This window comes from Mustela nivalis, assembly GCF_964662115.1.
Source record: "Mustela nivalis genome assembly, chromosome: 3".
NCBI lineage: Eukaryota > Metazoa > Chordata > Mammalia > Carnivora > Mustelidae > Mustela > Mustela nivalis.
The window spans coordinates 48,243,316-48,265,360 of NC_139022.1; the positions used below are offsets into that span (position 1 = coordinate 48,243,316).

The 22,045-nt window shown below is 36.8% G+C and overlaps 1 protein-coding gene across 2 annotated transcripts in view; it reads left to right on the forward strand.

The window, feature by feature from the left end:
* Positions 1 to 22,045, forward strand: part of MAN2A1 (mannosidase alpha class 2A member 1) — a 170,013-nt gene that overhangs the window by 111,052 nt on the left and 36,916 nt on the right. For both annotated transcript variants that reach the window (XM_082724900.1, XM_082724901.1), the window contains exons 13-16: positions 9,577 to 9,742; positions 11,145 to 11,363; positions 12,120 to 12,242; positions 15,564 to 15,678. In XM_082724900.1, coding sequence (XP_082581026.1) covers positions 9,577 to 9,742; positions 11,145 to 11,363; positions 12,120 to 12,242; positions 15,564 to 15,678 — 623 coding nt within the window. The remainder of the gene's footprint in view (positions 1 to 9,576; positions 9,743 to 11,144; positions 11,364 to 12,119; positions 12,243 to 15,563; positions 15,679 to 22,045) is intronic.

Sequence of the window (22,045 nt, forward strand, 5' to 3'; positions counted from 1 at the left end):
AGGAAGATCAGGTAACATTTATGTCCTCCTATATTCAAATATAGTCCTAATTTTTATTGCAGAGAAAAAGAGTGTTCTTTTCCTTAGTGTTCAATTTTTTTTGCCTCTTAGATGAGACCATATTTGCTATTTAATCAACTGGAGGCTTTCAAAAAGCATAATTTTTTTTTATTTTTCCCCTTACAAATATAAATTCTATTATCTGGTAATTGCAGAGAAGCAAGACTGTTACTGTACATTTTCCAGACAAGTTTTTATAGGGAAACAGTTAAATATTTGCCTGTATAAGAAGGCTCCTATTTTTATAAAAATGGAAAGGTTTTTAAACTGGGAGGCCTTGGAACTTCTCTGAAAAATCTTGTGTATGTGTGCATTTCTCCGGTGAATGCAGTCTGTATGAGATACTCAAAGTTAGAAAATAAACAGAATTTTAAATGGCTAGGAATAACCACCTTATTCGCTGTAAGGGCCTATTGGTCATTTGCTTTTCACAAAGTACAGGTTCAGGAATTTCCTTGTTTTCTTCGTAGTGTTTGCTGGGAGCACCTGCACTGAGACACTGGGTTTGGGGCACATCAGACCTGGCCGTCAGTAGATGAGGAAGTGGGAAGGCACCCTCCCTGGAAGAGAGGGTCAGAGAGCTGGATACACTTCCTTTCAGTCTTTGCTTGGGCCCAGTTCCAAGGACCCCAAGTTTTTCCTTATTGATCTTTGCCCATCCCCACTCTGCCCTCCTTTCCAGCCCCCAAGATTTTCTTTTACGTGTTTGATGGTAAAAAGTCTCAGTCTTGGTGATATGAAACCACAGCTTAGCCCTCATTTTCAAGAGGAATAGTATAACCTGATGCATTAGTTTCCTCTTGCTGGTTTAACCAATTACCACAAACTTAGCCTCTTAAAAAAGCACGCTTTTATTGTTTTTACAATGTTGAAGATCAGAAGTCCAAAGTCAGTTTTACAGGCCTAACCAGGTGTTGGCAGGGCTGGTTCCTTCTGGAGGCTCTGAAGGGAGAGTCTGTTTCTTTGCCTTCTTCATCTTCTAGAGGCCACCTGCATTCCTTGGCCTGTGGTCTCTTCCCTGTGTATTCCAGCCTTGTGGTTCTGTTGTCACATGGCCTTCTGGTCAGTTGGACCTCCTTATATCTCTTTTATAAAGACTCCTGTGATTATATTGGGCTCTGCTGGACAATCCAGGAAATCTCACTATCCCAAGATCTTTAATTTAATCGTATTTGCAAAGTCTTTTGCCATATAAGTTACTCATAGGTTCTGGGGATTAGGATGTGGACAGTTTGTGGGAGGGTGGGGGGATTGTGGTAAATTTTTCTGTCTACCATACCTGGAAACCTAATATTTATATCCAGTGGATAAATAAGTAGATTCTGAGTTTAGAATAATTAAGAAGCATCAAGATAAAGCTGTGTAGATGTTCCTCAAGCACCTCAAGTTGAAGAAGTCTAAACCTGAATTTATCACCATCTTGAAACTTCCTCCCACTACACATCCTTAGGTGTTTGATCCTGGTTAATGGTACTACTACCATGTCTGTCCCCCTCTAACTGGAAACCAGGAGTTGCAGAAGATTTATTTTTCTCTGGTTTTACTCAGCCTTTTCCAAGGAATCCAAAAAATCTACTGATAAGGTATCTGCCTGAGATATCTTCCTTCTTTTTGTGTTTCTACCACTCCTGTAACTTAGGTTTTCACCTTTCCTGCCTGGGCTATTATAGCTAGCTATTTGCTTGGTCTTCTGCTTTTAATTCTAACTCCTTAAATCCTTCCTCTAGCTAGCAACTAGAAATATCTGTTGAAACTGAATATGACCATGTTAAGCTTTCTAGTCACTCCGTATAACTTATATAATTGGGTCTGTTTTCCTTGTAATGATTTAAAGACACCCATTCCTCACTGTGACTTGAGATTTAACTCCCTTTCTAGCTCGTATCTTGGCATTTTAGAGTTTCACTTTACTGTGTAGATTTTAGTGGTATTGGCTGGTTTGTGTGTCCTGAAAATAGCATCCTTTTTCTTGTATCTGTGCTTCTATTCTCACAGTCCCACTACGCAGACTGTATTTCCCTTACACTACTTTACCTGGCTATCCCTCCCCTGCCCCACTTTTAAAAAGTTGCTTATTTTCATTGTTGTCATATTTTTCCGGTTACTTTAAAAATACGTACTTTTTATGGAATAGGGTTTTACATCCAGAAGTATTAAAGAGTAGTTGCAGAATATTCACTCTTAATACCAGAATCTATAGAGGAAGTACCCTGTTAATTGTTTAACTTCTCTTCTGCTCAGTGTATTCTGTTGTTAAATATATCTGCAGAATTCTTTATTTCAACTATTTCTCCTTTGAGAATTCATTCTGTTTAATTTTAATGTATTCAGTTTCTGTGGTGAAATTGTTCACCCTTTCACCTACTTTATTCATATTTTTTTCTTTCCTTAGAAATATGAATCATTATTTTAAAGTCTTACCAGTTAAACTCCAGTATCTGGATCATGTGGAGTTCTAATTCTTAATGTATTTTTCTCCTTGGTGTTTAGTCATGTGGCTCTGTCCTTGCGGATGTCTCAAAATTTCATACTAAGTTGTAGACGTTGTGTATGAAATTCATGTAGTCTCCAGAAAATATCTTCTTCTGGAAAGCAGTCTTCCTCTAATCTAGCACTTTGCTCAACTGAGGCTAATTCATGTCTTGTTCTCTAGCTCTCCAAGTTTTCAGCTAATAGTCTTGCATATTCTGTGGGCCCTCCTCCCTGGTAGGTTCTGAAATGTCATGAGGGGGCACCTGTGTGGCTCAGTGGGTTGAGTGTCTGGCTCTTGGTTTCGGCTCAGGTTATGCTCTCAGGAATGGAGCCGCATGTTGGCCTTTGCTCTCAGAGGGGTGCCTGCTTGAAATTCTCTCTCCCTCTCCTTCTGCCACTTCTTGCCCCCACCACTCTGTCTGTCTCTCTCTCTAAAATAAATAAACCAATCTTTAAATAAAATAAAATGTCATGAGATGTCTCTGGCCTACTTTTCATCAGCTTTCTGTTTAGGGTTTAAACTTACCTTTCTGTGCAGCAGCCTAGTGTTTGACACATGTACTGATGAGAAAGCTACATGTATACTTGAAGCTTCCTGGGTCCTCACCAAATGCTTTTCAGCTTTTTGCTCCCATAAGACCCTCCTCTGGGCTTTGCATGGAACTCAGCTGTTCTTGTTCTGAGAATTGGCATGCCCCAGGGTAAAACTGGCTAGAGAAGAAAGCTCACTTCTCTGAAATTCTTTTTTTTTAAAAAAATATTTTATCTATTTATTTGTCAGAGAGAGCCCAATGTGGGACTCGATCCCAGGACTCTGGGATCATGACCCCCAGGCCTCCCAATCTCTGAAGTTCTTTACACCCCTCACCAGTTTTCTCTGTTGCCTTCAGATGATGCTGCGTCAATCTGGGTTTTCTAGCTGGCGAGTAGAGGTGAGAGCTCCTGCCTGTCAGCATCTCCATCTCTCTGAGATCTATGTCTCCTAGAAGCTGAAGCAGCATTTCTTTTTCAACTTCAGTTTGATAGTTGAAAAACATTCAATTTGTCTACTTGGGTGTTTATGTTTCTGTTGATTTGTAAGAACACTTTACAGATTTCCCAAATTTTCTTTTCTTTTCTTTTTTTAATTTATTCTTGAACCTTACTTTTAAGGTAGAAAATGTGTAAGCTTTTGTTATCAATTCCACTAAGCTTTCACTTTGCTATTTTTTTACTCTTCCAGTTAGGGAGACCCTTTGTGCCACAGAGGACGTATTTATTTTTTCTACTAATCTTATATCATTTTTTATGCTTCTACATTTTTCAATCTAGACCAGTGTCGGCATATTGTCTGAAAGTGCCTGTTTAACCATTTGTCTTGCCCATCTAGTATCGCGATAGAATTATTTTGCTCCTTCTCCCAACAAAAGGATTTCAGTGTGATTTTGATTAGCATTGCATAAGATTCATGAATTAATTTGGGGATAGTTGGGATTTTTTGGCAGTCTTTTTTGTTTTTCTCTCTTATGAAAGTATGTCTCTTCATTTATTCATTTTTATGTCTCCCAATAAAATATTATCATCTTCCTTATATACCATCATTTTGTGTAAAATTAATTTCCTATTTTGAATACTGTCCTGATTCTTAATCATCCTGCCACCTTTTTGTGTGTGTCAGAATGTTCTGTGCGTACCTTTGTCGTGTTACCTACCCTATATATTGAACTTAACAGTTTCCATCTCTCTCTCCTCCTAGATTATAGGTACTTCCACGACAGGAACTATGTAATCACATTCATAAGTTGATAACTTCACATTTCAGGAAGGATACCTCCTTCCTTCTCTCTGTCCTTTTTTTCTTTTTAAATTATTCATACACCATGTGGTTACTTTCTACATGTGCGTATTGTAAAATCTCCCCCCTTCCATGTTACCCTAACTCTTGTTTCAAGGAATCTTTGTTATCATATACATAGTTTGGTTAATTTCTCTCATTTAGATTTTTATATACCTTACACAGAAAAGCATTTAAGGTAGTTCAGTGACCTGGGTTAATTAAAACATTCACTCCACTGCCCAGTGTGATTCATGTACCAGAGTCCTTGGTCAGGACGCCAGGAGGATTTTGTAAGGAAAAGGAAAGATTTAATTGCTATTGAGATTCTACTTTGTGTCAGGTCTAAGCTATGTGATTTTCCAAGCATTTTATCATTTAACCCCAATAAGAGTCTTGTCTCCTGATTTTATAGATGAGGATATTAAGGCTTAGAGAAATGAAATACCTTGCCAAAAGCCTCTTAAATTCTAAGGCCCATGGTGGGGTTTTAAAAGCTTGAAGGTGTTTGATTCCAGAACCCAGGAATCACAGAACTCTGTGATTTTTGAGACCTGCCATGTCTCAAAATGGCTTTTTGTTTTTAGTATCTTGATTGTTTTCTCCCTAACGACGAACATGGTAAGAATTGTGTTTTAAACCGGGAAAACTAGGTGGACTATATCAGAAAGACTTCAAGTCTAGAAACTGAAATTTTTATAAACATGTCAATCTTTATATTTCCACAATCAGAAAATTCTTTAAGTTTGCTACTTTTCTTGCAGATTATGCTCCACTAATGAGACTACTTAGGGGAGATGAATACATTCTTATTTGAAATAAATTTTTTACGATGCTGTCACTGATTAAAAATCAGACACACTGAGATCTAGTCTGCTTTATTCTTAACTTTATCTGTGATCTTGGATCTGTCATTTCTCCCGTCTTTGAAAAGGGGCTAATTGTATAGCTTGTTGACCTTAAAAGCATTTCTTTGTGGAAGTAAAATAACTGAAATGAAAATGATCTGCTAAAATCATAAAGCCCCATACTAGTAGGCATTATTTATAAATGAAACATTCTCTTAGTGGGATTTTTCTACATTACTCATTTATCAACTATTTATTGAATGTTATTCTGTGTCAGGTACTATACTAGGCACATGAAGTTACAATGATTTTTCATATAACCTAGTGTTTGCTTACTTGATATTAAACTGCACTTAAAGGAGATTCGCAGATACTTCTCATTTTTATCTCCCTTGCACAGTCATAAATACATGTAATGCTTTTTAAATGTTTTCCTTGAATGTTGCTTTGCTTACCTCATATCGTGAGGTCATAAGATGAGCTCCTTAGTATATATTGCAAGATTTTTTTGCTCCACTGTTCCAGTTTATAAGTTTTCTTTTACAAATATAATATATTGAAATGTAAATAGCTTTCTGTGCATCCTGAACTTTCCAAAGAAAGAGGCTCCATGGGAATCTTTGGCATCAGTGAGGAGAGAAAATTCTTCACATGTAAATTTGGAACTAAAGAAATCTCCACAGGAAACCCAGTTGTCAAAAAGGTGCTTATAAGCTTGACCTGTGAGTAAAATGGTTAAGAAGATGGCTAAGGGAGTAAAGTCAGGTTCAGAGTCTTGTGGTGCCACTTTCTGCTGGGAGTCTTGCTTGCATACCTATCCTCCGTTTCCTACCTGTCCAGTGGGAAAGATGAAAGGCCGTACGTACATTATAAGTTGACTCTACAGGCCACCGAGGGCTGGGCCACGCAGACAGGAAGCATGCTAAGTGGTAACTCCAAGGTCACTCTGACCACGAGGCATACCCCTGCTCTGCCCTTCATTCAGTCCTAGAAGGAAGCCCACTTGCTCATAGACTCTTCGTTCATAGTCAGCACCGATTGGATTTGCCTTAAAGACAGAGTGCCACAGTTGTCTTTTTTAACATGACATGAATCATTTCTACAAAGGGGTGAGGGAATTCTAAATAGACTCGTCCTCGATAGAGTCTTCAAGGACAGAAGAACCACATTTACAATGAAATTCTGGTTCTTCCATAAAATGATTTCCAATTTGATATGAGTATGTGGATGTCCTTTCATTTTTCTCTCAAAGTAGATCATTATCTGTCATCTAATTTGATGGACAGGTCACATATGAATGCTTTGCCTTTGTGAGGTGAGGGTTGTTCCTTGTACACAGAGAATTGAGATCATTGCTATAAGCCCCAAGTTAATGGGGCCTACTGTCATGACGAGAGCAAGGAATCTGGACGTGATCTGGTGATAGATGACCCAGAAAGTGGGGAAAATCAAGGAGGCAAAGTCCAGAGCTTCCTATATAGTCACTTACAAGATGAAATAGAAATCAACTCTCCCCATTTTTAGGTTATAACTATTGCTCTCATCTTCTTTAGTGTGAACCAGATATTATTAATTTCTAATAACTGGGGTTGATATTTAGGATATTGAAACCCGTTGATTTCATTCACAGCAGATGGGTTTAAATAGACTCCTATTTAAGGATATTGGCAGAATAACAATTGTTTGACTACCAAACATGATAATAAAACCGAACCTTTAGTTAATTTTTGATTGTGTACTTATTTCTGAAGGAAAATATTTCATATGTGATTATACTTTCTCTGTACTCTACTTATAGTGTGTGTATGTCAGGTGAATTTATGCTGTGGTGCATTTGAAGAACCTGGTGTGAATCTCTAATTATGTTAAAAAAATGATTTTCTTAGTGCAGCGTTATATTCATTATATACTCTACACATTTAGTTTTTGAATAGATTCCTGGCATGATAATTACATAATCATTCAGTACAGTAGAAACATCATTATGGTCACATACTAATTAGCTACTAAAATGAAACAAAACAGAAACTAGTTCATAGTTTATTTTTAAAAGTGACTTAATATTGTACAAAACCAAATGTATGGTTAAAATTATTATTTGCTTTAAGTGTGAATCTTTTCCACCCTATGGGCCATGGGACAGAACCAGTGTTCTGAATGCTTATTACCTAATTGATTGATTGGGAACGTGTTACATTTCATTACCAGAGCCTTACGACAAGCCAGGTGTAGTGGAGAATCCAACCAACCTACCAGTAGGAGTTCTAGGCTCAGTACCTGGGTGTGCCTTAGGGTTTCTGCTGGCCCGAGGCTTCCAACCATGTCTTAAGAGTTCTTCACATAATACCTCTAAGCCTCTGAGAACATGAGGTTCAGCAGTAAATCACTCATTTCGGGGATGCTGGCTTGAACATCTTTGGTGCTGAGGATAGGTGATCCTCAACTGTTTTTCTTTCCCAGTGCACATTAGGAACATAATATTGTCTTGCTGGTAACAATGAATCCTGGGAGTTGAGATTTTCCAGGTGGGTTTGTGACAGGACAAGTCAAGTGAAACATAAGCTCTGATAGAGGGCAGTGGGAGGGTGCCAGAAGGTCGGCAGACCCTTCAGGTAAGTCTGTTAAGGATTGCTCTCACTATCCTTTTGAATTGCTTCTGTGGATAAAATAGGGTTTTGCCTAGTACATCAAGGCTTCAGTGTCCTTTGTAAATATGTTTTTGACTACATGGCTTTGACCACTCTTCTCTCGTATACCTCTGGAATCTTGGTGAATAGAAGTGATGTAAATTAGGTGGTGTGATCCTGATGCATACTATAAGCCATTAGGAGTTAGGGACATTTTTATTGCTGTATTGTTGCTTCTGATATCTCAGAATAATATTTCTATCGTAAGAGCTTCTCCCGATAAATGACTAAGTCAGATATTTTATAGATTTTATGCTACATTCTCTTTCTTTTCTTTTATGTTTTCCTGTTGTCCTTCACTTTCGTTTTGACCACGGCAGGTATCAATTTTATTTCTTACTCAATTTGCGATGCAACTGAAATACACAGAACATACATAAAAGAGCACGACAAAGCTTTCTGATACACTAAGCAAGCAATGCTAGCTTGTGTCTGCCATCTCTGACGTAGCCACTGTGGGTTAGGGGGTCAGGGGGAGATGGGGTTGCTATCGGACTATTCAGTTCTGTGTTCCTGCAGTTACAAGTTTGTATAGGAAACCAAAATATTTCAATCAAGAAAATATTCAGTAATGAATCAGTGAATTACATTATTCAAACTTCCTCTTTGAAATAAATATCTTTTGATTTATTTGAAGATAATATGATTAAAATTGATCATAAAGTAAAATCATAAATCTTTCAAAGACTGTGTATTTCATGATGTCTGTGATATGATGGTCTAGAACACTTCTGCTCACAGGCAAAGCCTTGAAACCATGAGGATCTCCAACTAAGAATTCTTTGACTATCAAAGAAAGTAAGAGAGGACTTCAGGAAAAATGATGAAGTCCTTGAATATTTTTTACAAATGTAGTTATGCTTAAAATCACTCTATAAAAATTAAATGTGTGAAGAATGTCAAAATGTGCTAATATAGAATATTGTTGGAAAAAGTCTGCCAGAAACTCCAGTTCATTCATTTTTTGTTCATTCTAAGAATTGCCTGTAGTTTTAAATATTGTCTAAACTTATTCTGCTGGTTTGTGTTATCCTTTTCTTAGGTAGGCCCAATCAAATCTTTTTTTACCTTTGTTTGTTATAAAATTTTAACCCCCTTTTTAAGTGAAGTTACTTCAAATGATCTTTTTTCCAGAACCAACTCTCTTGGGGAATAAGGACATAAACATATACATAAACATATACATAAAATATATATATGTGTGACTCTGTGTGGATAGCCATACATTTTTGTTGTCTTTTAGTGGTCTGAAATGAATGTCAGGATTTTAATTGAAATGAATTGTGGCTGAAGTACAAATAGGCAATGCATGTGTTTTCTTACTCAGAGACCTTAGGCAGGGACCAAGAAATTAGTTTTATCAAGCTGATTGTTTTAGAAAGGCTAATAAAACCATGTGTTATATAGGTCATTTTCTGGGCCACGGAAATAACTTTATTATAGTTCTATTAATGTCTCTTATTTGTATGTATAACATTTATTCTTAGAAAGTGAATCATTATTTCATTACCCTTTGTACTGTGTGTTATTTGTGATGAAATTGTATGTTCTCCAAAAATTGTACCAGAATGTTCCTTATAAGCTCTCTTCATGTGTTGACTCTATGACTGTCTATGAGCTGAGTCCTTACACATAGTGTAAAAAAAGTAGAATTTTTTTTTTTAAGACCTGAATAGTGAAGCAGCTGTTTTTGCAGGTACCTTGTGGTCTGTAACCCTTCAGAACAAGACCGAATCTCAGTGGTCTCCGTGTATGTGAGTTCCCCCACAGCACAAGTGTCTTCTGCTTCTGGAAAGCCTGTGGAAATTCAGATGAGTGCAGTTTGGAATACAGCAAGTACTATTTCACAGACAGCCTATGAGGTAGGTTTTTGCCCTAGATCTTAAAGAGACATCATTTAAAAAGCATAGCCAGTATGTAGTTTATATATGTAGCCATGCCCCTCTTGAGCTGTCAGATTGGTGTATGTGAAGTGGTTCAAGTTGTGGATACCAGAGGATTTATATGACACTAAAGGAAAAGAGATCCTGTGTTTCCTAGAATACTAATATCATTGTTAGTAGGTGTATCATATATTATTACTAGTTTGTTATTAGCATGTATATTCCATATCTTTGTAAGTATTGGAACTCTTTCCTGAAATAATAAAGTCATCATTACTTAAAATATTTTGAATTTTTTAACTCAATTTAGTAAAAATTATGCACATTGAATTTGGGACAAATAACACCTTTTCTAAGTAATTTCAGTTACTTTCAGCTTTTCACTGCAAAGATGATGTGACATACCATAAAGGAAAGACTTCCTAACATATAGGAAGGTGCTTTTTTCCTGAGATACAACTATAGAAAACCAGGCCTGAAGTAATAGATGGTTTTATTAAAGTAATGTTAAACTAGATCCCTGTGTCACTAGAAAAGTTGAATTTTTGGAGTCTTGAGTGCAAGTTAAACTGTACTTCTGAAGGCAGAACCAATAGCTAGGAACTCTAAATGAGAATTACTTTGCTTGTTAAAAACCATTTCTGCGGTGGTGGGGTTATGGACATTGGGAAGGGTATGCACTATGGTGAGTGCTGTGAAGTGTGTAAATCTGGCGATTCACAGGATTCCCTGTACCCCTGGGACTAATAATACATTATATGCTAATTAAAAAATTTTTTTAAAAAGCCATTTCTGGCTGCTTTCATAAATTTACAGTCTTCTAGTTAGAAAGGAAAAGAATAATAGAAGTTTGGGTCTCAGATGTCGCAGGAGACCGCCTGTCTAGAAAAGGGAGGAGTTGCTCCTAGAACTACCTTCTGGTAGAGGTCACGTACAACCATGGGTGCATCCTCTGTGCTTTGTGCCTTGTCTGCTGGACCAAGGCATTAGATTTCCTGGATAAATGGAAATGTTGGATAGTCTACCCATAAATTCTCAAAACATCTTTATAGTAGAGTACTCTTTAAAATACGGTGGTTTTTTGTTTTTAACAGTCTTTTTTTTTTTTTTTTTAATTTCTTTTCAGCATAACAGTATTCATTGTTTTTGCACCACACCCAGTGCTCCATGCAATCCGTGCCCTCTCCAATACCCACCACCTGGTTCCTCCAACCTCCCACCCTCCCGCCCCTTCAAAACCCTCGGATTGTTTTTCAGAGTCCATAGTCTCTCATGGTTCACCTCCCCTTCCAATTTGTTTTTGTTTCTACTAGATGTATAAATGCTTTCTCTGAGTAGATTATATTTCTCTTTTAAAAACTTTCTCATCTGTCTTTTAAAGATCTCTTTCCTAGTGCAGATACCACCACTCGGACTGAAAGTGTATACCATTTTGGAATCAGCAAGTTCAGACCCACATTTAGCTGAGTATGTCCTGCATAATGGTAACGTCAAAGATAAAGGACTTTTCAACATGAAGAATGTAAAAAGTACTGACGAAAATATAATTCTAGAGAACTCCTTTGTTAAACTTCGGTTTGGTCTGTCTGGGCTTATGGAGGTATGTTCTGAATAGTTTTCAAAGTCATAAAAGGCTTATCACTTTTATTATAATGCGTGCAGATTATGTATGTAAAGAGGGGAAAGTTGATGCAAATAACATGGGAGAAAGAATGGATGAGCTATATGTATCTGATTTTCGGGATGCACTGTGACCACTTGCTCCTAACAAGTGTGGTCTGTGTGGTGTTGCTCCATGAGCTGTTACTGGTCCACAAGATAAGTATAGAAGCTGGTACAGTTGAGAACAATGTTTGTGGAAACTCTGAAAGCACCACAACACAGTAAGTTTATGCCTGCTGAATCTAATAGTAAAAAATTTGAGTTTATATTTGGTCTATCACTTTAAATTTAATTGTCCTAGTAATTCACTGTTATTGTACTTCACAAAAATACTGGTATGTGCATACTGGAAATTAAAAAAAAAAAAAAGAAAATGTGCTCCTTTAGTACAGAAAGTTTTAGAAGCACTCGTCTACATCTCTTCATTTGTGTGTCTCTCTTCCTGGATGAAATGTGTTCTGACTTTTTGTTTCTGCTGTGAATGTTTTAAATTCAAAGATGTAAAAGTATACTTCTAAGTATTAGTTTTGGGTGTTCATCCAAGAATCATGAACATTAGAAGCAGAATGTTAGCTATTTTCAGTCTGTCTTCAGGTTTTTTTTTTTTTTTTTTATCAACATAAACATAGAACCAGGTGCAACATCATTAAAATCTTAAAAGTGAGTTGCTTTTAAACATCGTTTTTATCCTTAGGAAATGATAAATAAAGAAGATGGTAAACGTCATGAAGTAAAAGTGCAATTTTCATGGTATGGAACCACCAGTAAAAAAGACAAAAGTGGTGCCTACCTCTTCTTACCTGATGGGGAAGCCAAGGTAAGTGCCAATGAGCTGAGCTGTGATTAAGGATTTATTGAAAGAGTAATGAAGAAAAAAATAACGTCATCTCATTATTTGGTCATCTGTTAGGTATAGATGAGTTGGTTCCACTATTATATTTCCTTATTGGCACTTGGCAATTGATAGTCTTAAGTGTTAGGTAAAAAAAAATAATTTTTCAGGGTTGGAATTCAATAAGATGATATAATGAACAATGGATCTCCATGGAAAGAAGTCAGATTTGATGGAGTTCAGGTGTTGTCATGGTGTTCTATACATATGTGGCATGGCATATAGACAGACACAAATTATCTAGCCAGAGGAGAAAAATAAATTGCCCAGTGAGCCATTTTTTTTACTTAACTTTCAACACTTAAAAAACAAAAAAAAAAATTTCCCTCCCTTTGACCGTAAAGGTGTAAAATATGCAAATTTTGGTACATTTTTGAAAATGCAGAAGACTGAAGAAAACAACAAAATTTACTAGCTATTCCAAAGGCCGTACAAACTACTGCCAACATTTTGATATATTTTTTGTTGTCTTACTATGCGTATCCCTTTCTCCCCCATTTTCAAGTTTTGTCTTCTTACATTTACATATTTTTTCATTGTGACAGTGCTCACAATCAGATGGTGTGTTCTTTGAAAGCACAATTTTAATATATACTGTTGTGATTAAAGGTCTGAGGATTCAATGTCTACTGTGGTGACTATAGTTGATAACACTGTATTAATGGATATGCGGAGGGAGTAGAACTTAAATGTTCTCACACACACACAAATGTATATATATGTGAAAAAAAAAAAGAATTTCCTGTTGTTGTATATGTAGATTTTCTCCCCATGCTTCAGTACTGTGTAGCATTGTGATAAGCTTTCTTTGTACCACCCTTTTTATGCAGTGATGATTATTTCCTGAGAATAACTTTCTAGAGGAGTCATTTTGTGTCAGTGGATGAGGCCTTTAAGACTTGATTCATGCTATTTCTCTGTCCTATAAAGTAACTGCATAAATATTTGCTCCCACCAGCATTTTTGAGAGTAGCTCTCTAATACACTACTCCAAGCACTGAGAATCAGCCATATCAAAAGCTTTTCCTATAATAATGGGTGAAAAATACTTTACTGTTAACATTTTGCGATTATTAGGGAAGCTAACCTTCATACTCTCTCCTATATCTTTTGTGAGTTTTCTGTTTAAGTTCTTTGACCATTTTTCTACTGGTACAACTTACGGATCTGTAAGCATTCTTTATATATGGTAAAAATTAATCCTTTTTCCTATATATAGCAAAGTGTTCCATCAGCGTGTCATTTAATTATTTTATGTTGTTATGGTATTTTTTAAATTTTTGTGTAGTCCATTCTGTATTTTTTTCTTTAGAACATCTTCTTTGCTCTTCTACTTATATAGGTTTTCTCTACTTCAAGATAAGTTTAATTTTTTCCCCATATTTTGTTGTCTAGAGACCTGTCTCCTGCAAAAGTTACTTTTGTTCTACAATTTAGAAAAGCTTGCTAACCAAAATCAAATAATAGATTTTAAAGAATATAGCATTGATCACCCTAAGGAATCTAGTTTTTTGTTCTTTTGATTTTTTAAAATCAGGTAGAAATTAAAGGTAAACTATAGCTCAGAGTAGTCATTCCAGAAAGGGCAGTGTATCCTTATAAGCTGTATTAGTCTGTATTCACTTGGACAGGAATTTGGGGTTTTTTTTTATGTGTTTTTGTTTTTTAACATTTATATTTATTTATTTGAATGAGAGAGCCAGAGAGAGGGCACAAGTGAGGGGAGCAACAGAGGGAAAGGGAGAAGCAGACTCCCTGCAGAACAGGGAGCCCAATGCAGGGCTCAATCCCAGAACCCTGGGATCATGACCTGAGTGGAGGGCAGATGCTCAACCAACTGAGCCACCCAGGTGTCCCAGGAATTTGGTTTTGATTGACTGGGTTTTTTTGTTTGTTTTTTTTTTGTTTTGTTTTGTTTTTTTATTTGTTTATTTGACAGGCAGAGAGGCAGGCAGAGAAAGAGAGAGGAGGAAGCAAGCTCCCCACTGAGCAGAGAGCCTGACGAGGGGCTCAATCCCAGGGCTTTGGGATCACAACCCGAGCCAAAGGCAAAGGCTTTAACCTACTGAGCCACACAGGTGCCCCATTGATTGCTCTTATACTAAAGGAAAAATGAAAGGTAGCTGTACTTACAGAATATTATTCATGGACAGTTGTGACTAATTTATTTAAAATTATTCTATCTTTAAATAGCTCTAATATTAGATAAAAAGACCAAGAGAATTATCATGTGTTTACAAAGAGAAAATACAAGACTCTCAGGGAGGCAGCTGGGCACATCAGAAGTAGACAAGAGCCCAGAAATCCCCATGCCAGCTCTTGTCTTCTTTCCTTACTTTTTAGCTATATGGTAAAATTAGGTCTAAGAACTTTGTAAACCTTAACATTTTATGTTAATTTCAGAATATTTTTTCTAGAACTAGAGAGGTACATTTGGAAGAAAACTGCACAGTCTGAAAACCTGACACTGCTTAAGTAGTATCTTACTTACTCGACATGCCATTGTTGAGCCTTTCCAGCCTGTAATGCTTAAGAAAATATAATTCCTTGTAGAAAAAAAAGAAAAAAATATATAATTCTTCATAAATGCTTTCTATTTGTTTCTGTGTTGCAGAAGTTACATTCTGTTCCTGTTTTTTCTTGACACTAGGTTCGAAATGATGAAACCTAAACCAATGGTTGCCATAGCTTTTTCAAGTTTGTAAATTTGCTTTATATTCAGCTATTTCTTTCTAGTAAAAGGGCAGTGTGTTTTATAGAGTAGTAAACCTAACTGTGATTAAACGGTATCTCTGAATCCTGCTTTCTCTTTGCTTAGATGACTCCCTGTGGTCATCCTTGCCACCTGCCCCGACCCCTGAACATTAGGGGGCCATGGTTAGAATAAATGTTTCCCTGGGAAAATGTCACTGCTGTAGAATGAATGGTATTTCTAATAAATAACATATGGACTATATAGAAGGGTTTTAATTAGAAATTTTTATAGCTGGGAGAAATGTTTGTAGATCATCTAGGCCAGTCACATTGTAAACATTTTTATTTTCCGTTTTCAGCACTTTCTGTCTAATGGAAAACTTTATATTCCATTTTTATAGCATGTGCATATTCTGATACATTGTAAGGTTTGGTTTTCACTTGAAATAGCAAATATCAGGTGTTATGTATTATTTTGGAAATGGTAATAAACATCTCTTGGAAAAGTTAAAAGCTAATTTTTTTTTTTTTAAAATGTCATTTCCTCCTCAGCCTTATATTTACACAACACTGCCCTTTGTCAGAGTGCAACATGGAAGGTTTTACTCAGACGTGACTTGCTTTTTGGAACATGTTACCCATAGAGTTCGACTGTACAACATACAGGGTAAGAAAACAGAGAAGCATAGTTGTGAAACATGTATACTGGTTCTGGAATTTGTGTGTGTGTCACTTTTAGTAAATTAGCCATTGGTTTTTGAACACGGTATATATGGTAGTCTTTTCTTAACTTGCCATCATACTCACTGTGTGGTTTAAAAATATACTTAACCTTTTGATAATCAGAAATGGTCAGACATTTAACTCTACATATATAGGTTTTTTCCTTCTGTGTATCACCCGTATCTATCATAATATCTGTCTTGGTCATGAGTTCATTAGTTGGAAGCTTTATTTCTAAGATCTAAAAAGAGGGTTTTTTTTGTTTTGTTTTGCTTTTAATTTTACCAAATGGGAATTCTGTCAAGTATGGCTTTCAGTTAGTGGATCACTGACCACCTCGGGGACATACACACACACACGCACACCCCCTCCACCCCACGTACAGCCTGTCTTAAATATGGAATATATCACACTAGCAGGTGTTACTGGAACTTAACTTCTTTTTAAGAAAAACATTAGTTACTAGTTCTTTTTGTTTACATCTCTTTACCTCGGAGAGTATAAAGCTGGGCGATTGTTGCTTTCGGGATGGGACCGAGCAGCATCTGTATCAAACAAGTTATAGTAAATAGGCTTTTAATCCTCTTAGGGACTTAACCACAGGCAGTGGCTCTTGTCCTTCCTTCAGATTTGGGTGGAGCCCGGGTTCCCAGATACCCTCAGAGTTGTACATTTATTTTGGTTGGTGTTGAATTCACTGTTTTTAGAATAAAGTACTTTTCCAACCACAAGCCTAATCCTAGTAAGTGGACCACTTACCATGGTCTCAACTCTCTTAGGAAAGGACCTCATAAAAATGCCACGTTAGATTTTTCTTTGCTGTTAGCTAGGCTGCAAAAATTAGAAAAGGAAATATTGTTTCCCTGAATCTTTATACCAGTAGATAATAAAGTGTTTGAAAACTAATGATAAAATATATGGTCAGATGCTCTTTGCTTTTTGGGTTTTGTGGGGAAGCAAAGGATACTGCGCTCAGGGAATGTTCACTTTCCTCCCTGCAAGGAAGCCTGTGCTTCTGAAATAAGCTTTTATTGAGTTTTCTAAAATCTCTAGAGAGTCAGAAATAATATTTTTGACTATCCCTTTCTGCTCTTGCATAAGCCATTGTTCAACATCTCTGAGAGCTCTAAATTACTCCTTCAGCTATGGCCAAACGTTTCGTTTTATGGGTAAAAAGTAGCATCGTCACATAGCAGATGTGCTTATCTTCTGTTAGATTTGCTTAAAACTGTTGCTTGTAATGGAATGTTTCTTCCTTGAGTACAATGGGGCACCCACTTTGGCCCAGACCTGTGTCATCAAGCATGGTTTACCGTCATTTTTCGTCAGGTATACTCAGGGAGTAGGCTGTGTTGCAGAGTTAACGCTGAAACTACTCGCCGGATAATTCCAACTTCTCAGTCAAGTCTGTTCGCTTAATTGCTTTTGCTTTTATTGAAATGAGTCTGTCCACCATCACGGCAGCCTCAGTTTTCTCAGGTTGTCCAGGGGATCTGGAGCTCATCACAGAGACGGTTTCTGTAATTTAGAGGGCCTTCTGCTACTGCTGTGACTATAAGCTTAGTTTGCTGTCATACCCCAGTGGTTGATTTGGAAATTAATAGATTCTGGCTGACTTGCCTCATCCCAGAGAACATGTACTTACCAGACCCTAAATGCCTTTATTTTCTCCTCTCTCCTTCTCCCCTACTGAGTAGTCTAAAATGCCCAGTGGCTGACTAGTAGTCCCTTAGCGTAATCAGGAACCACCAAGATTTAACTGACTCCCAGCCCTCCAAGGTGACCATGCTGGTGGATTAGTGAGTTAAGAAACAGAAGTTGTTCACAACTGGTTGCTTAGAGTATTAGCATAACAAAAGTAATAATAATAAAGTAAGAATACGGACCCCAGATTGCCTCTAGATGTCACAGTGGGTGGAATAAACAGGCTGAAGCATTTGTATTAGATTTTTGTAGTTTGAAAGCAGAAAGCTTCAGAAGTTGGTGGGAAACGACGTATAATGTGAAGTTAACTCAGAGTGCTTCTCCAGATGAGTTTTACTGTTCTTGCTTGGATTGAACCTGCAACCAGCGTATATAACTATTCGAAGTGACATAGCAATTTTTCTTTTTGCACTCTCAAGCCCAGAGTGTTTATATTTTTTGGTGGGTTTTTTTTTTCCCCCAACATGAAAGCTCTCAGTAGGAGATGGAGTTACCAGTTCACCTGAAAGGCTTTCATCCCAACTATACATCCTTCCTTCTGTGTTTGTATCTGAACCCCTTTCAGTAGATCTCCCTCTTGGGAAAAATAAGGCCTGTTGCGGAGAGAGAGCCTTTTTCTCAGTGGCCTTCCTGACCTCCCTCCATCTGTCATTTTCTTTCACACACCGTTGCATGAAGGCTCAGGTTGTCTGGATCCTGGCTTATTGGGGTTTTAATTCACTGATCAAAACCTAAGAAAGAGATGTGAGGTCTTCAGGGTGTTTGGATGTCGACAAGTTCAAAGTGCCTGAACGGGGTCTGTTTATGCCGTACCAAAGCAGCCGCACTTGCCATACTTGAAAGCTCTTCGGTGTTTTAAACTTTGGCCTCATGTAAACCAGGCATCTGGGTGATTGAGCAAGATCCATGGACAGGATAGCTTTCCCTCTTAGGTGTTAAAGAAAACATCAGCCAACTTACATGCTTTTGTAGATCGGCTTGTATTTAATATTTCTTAACACAAATACCTACTTTCGAATTTAATTTACTAAACTGTCTTTGGATGTATGCTAATTTTGCCCCCTTTAAACTGACCAGATGCAGTTACTGGATGAGTATTAAAGAATAGAGCATGTTTGTTGTTAGTTCCAAATTTATGAGCCAGAAAAAAATGGGGCTTGGGGGAGAGAAGCTATTAATATTTTATGATTAGATACTATAATTGTATTAGGTTACTAAACCATTAATTAAACAAAAGATTTTATTATCTCTCAGCAACAGGATAAAGAAACAGGAAGATTTGTGATATTATGGATTATTTGTCTTTATTGAGAGTCTATATTAAGTTTTTCAAAATCCGTTTACTTGAAATACTCTTTTAAAAAACTAAAGTAATGTGAACCTGATAAAGTATCCTTAAATTCCTCAATCTCTGTTTTAGTTACTCTATGACCATTTTCTCCCCAAAGTAACCTTTGGCCCAAATTAAGCTTTGAGAGAAAACAAAGTCAAGAACAGAGCTCAAATAGCACTTGCCAGATTATAAAAACTGTGTGGTCATCATGGATTTTGCAACAAACTGAATTGGTATGGGTTCAACCAACTTTGTTTGTTTGGTTTTTTCCCCCCCTTAGTGTTTTATATTTAAGTTTCAGTGTCTTATTTGCATTCTCTCCAGATTCTGAAAATGGTAGGGGTTGCTGTTTAGAGCCCTCTCTTAACATCATTTAAGCTATTAAAAAACACTCTGTGTTTCTTTTCATTATTGTTCAAACATTACATTCAAAGGTTCCTAGAAATATTAAATTAGAGGAAATCTTGTGCTCACTAGCTTTAAAAGCTCTACAAGATCAGAGGGATTTGAGAGATTTCTAATGCAACACAATGTTTTGCCTTCCATCAGGTTAAATAAGAAATTCATTTTGTAGCACCCATAATTTAATGAAATGCCCTTTTGTAACTATTTTTTTTTCAAAGATTATATTTCGTTTATAGAAAATAACATTTTTCTGGAGGAAATGGTGGGAGAAGTGAGGATTAGTTTTCTCGTACTATAATCATCTTTTATTTAGTTGAAGCTTTACGTGTTCCTAAGGCTGCTTTGGCTACGTTAGCTTTTTTTGTTAATCTTGGTTTGGAAGATAGAATGTGATCTAGGCAGAAGCCCATGTATCCCCTTATATTTGTTTCTGTGCCATCACAGTAAGTGCATAACTTGCAGTGACATCATGATCAGTAGGTGACATTTCTTAGCTGTGGCTTCATTTGTCTTTGGAGCGGTAATTATTAGACTTTGGTGCCCTAGTTTTCTGACATCAGCAGCTACTTTGAAGAATTAGGTTGCTATGGGTTACCAATGTGTCAGGTACATTTTCTCCAGCACAAGGTTCAGGTTCCAGGTCAGTTATAATACATACCTTCAAGCTTCTTTTCCCTGGGACTACGTTCTTCTAGGCAGGTGTTTGTGAGTGAATGCGTATGTGTGTAAACCATGTTTCAGCCCTTAGGAGAAATACCTAAATGCAATACTTTTGGCCTATTTTCTGCTGACATATTATGAAAGTACTAAATGTAATGGATCTTGCTAAAAGAAAGCAAGTAGCCTGGAGGTAAAATGTAATGAACTGCCATCAAAAAGTATGGAAGAAAAGACTTTCCTTTGGCAGCTATGACTGAATAATTTCCTTGAGTGGGCACAGTTAGCATTCAAAAAGAGGTCGCTTAGTCTTTCTCTGTTTTGAATATGTAATATGATTGGATTCATAACATGACCCTTGACTTTTAGAGAGTCAAAATGAACTTCATCTGGTTAAATACATAAGAGAATCCACATTGGGAATTAGAGATTTGAATCCTTAGTTGCACCTTGAAGCCAACCAGAGTGACCTTGAGTTTGTCCTTAAATTTCTTATGGGCTCAGTTTCTTAAATGGTAGAAAGACTAGATGGCCAATTAGGTGTGGCCAATTAAAGTTAAGCACATAAAGTCTCTGTTGTGCTTAACTCCTTGCTCCTAAATTCCATCTTCTAAGGATGCTTGAATCTGGGCCTTCCATCCCTAGAGTCCTCCTACTTGTAAACAAGGTCTCAGAGCTTCACTGAAGCTGTTTTTATTTCCATAAAAAGATTCATGAGGATATTAAAATGGTTTGCAGTCAATCTCTCATTCCCCCCCCCCCCAGGACTACATTCCATATTTAGTTTAAGAGTAAAAGCATTAAGTAAGTTATGGCTAGGCAGACTTAGGTAATTAAAACATTTTTGGAATACCATAATATGTAATTGACTGCTAAGGATTTTTTTTTTCCTTTTAATTGGAACTTTTAAAAATTGAATAAGGAGCTATGCGTTGAATCTGATTATTCCCAACAGGCATGAAAGGAAAGGTTATTTTGAGGGACTATAAGCACATGCTGTTTATACAAATTCAGAACTCAGAGGTTATCTTGGGGGCTCTTTGACATCAGCTGCCATCTTGAAGGCATAGTTTCCTAGCAGGGAAACATCATCCCCTACAAATAAGTGTTGTAGTAAACTCAGATGAAGGGCGTAGGGATGGGAAATATAGGGGAAGTATGATGGTTAAGAGCTCAAACTCCAGAGTCAACACACTTGCATGTCATTTTCAGCTCCTGCCCTAGCTCCCACTGCTTACCGTCTAGCTGCTTGATCTTGCACAAGTTATTACCTCTCTGTCCTTGGTTTTGTCATCCTGAAAAAGGTGACAATAAAAGAGTCTACCTCATGGAAGTGTTGGAGGATTAACTGAATTAATAATGTACATAAAGCCTGGCACATATTAAGTATTGTTTCTCCTTTAGATGATGTGTAGGCTTTGGGCACCTGGGTGGCTCTGTCTGTTCGGCGTCTGACTCTTGATTTCAGCTCAGGTCTGGATCTTAGGGCTTGTGAGTTCAAGCCCCACACTGGGCTCCATGCTGGGAGTGGAGTCTACTTAAAAAAAAAAAAAAAAGAGGATGTGGGCCAGATGAATTAGACATAAGTGTTAAAAAAGAGAGTAGCCATTGAGGTTTGGGGGTGTTGGGGAAGATTTGATAAAGGAAGTGGGCTGTTGAGATGCTGTGTCTTAGAGAAATGTCATTTATATAGGCAGAAAGGAGGGAAAGAACATTACAAAGCATGAAGTGGGTTTTTTTTTTTTAATCAAACTCCTTTGTTCCTATAAAGATTTGGAAAACTATTACATATATTTAAGTTGACATCTATTTTTTATACATTTTAAAAATTGCAAAAGATGTTTTTTCTGGAGTATAATAAATACTGACATTTTAAAATAAGCATATCCAGTGAGTAGCGATTTGATTTTGAAATCACACATTTTTAAAAAGGCCTGAATAAGACCTTTAACAGTCAAATTTCACATCTTTATTTTCTCCTTGAACTCGTATTTCCATCCCGCTTCCCACAGAGTTTTATCTTAATATACTATTTTTATGCTTGAGGGTATTGATCAACCTTTCATTATTCTTATGAAACATATATGTATGTGTATATTAATTTAAGTTCAACAATTCATTCATCCTAAAAGTAAGTGTTAAATTTTTTCTGGATTGAGTTATAAAAATTATTAATAGTATACAGTTGATCAAAACAGTCCCAATGTATTAC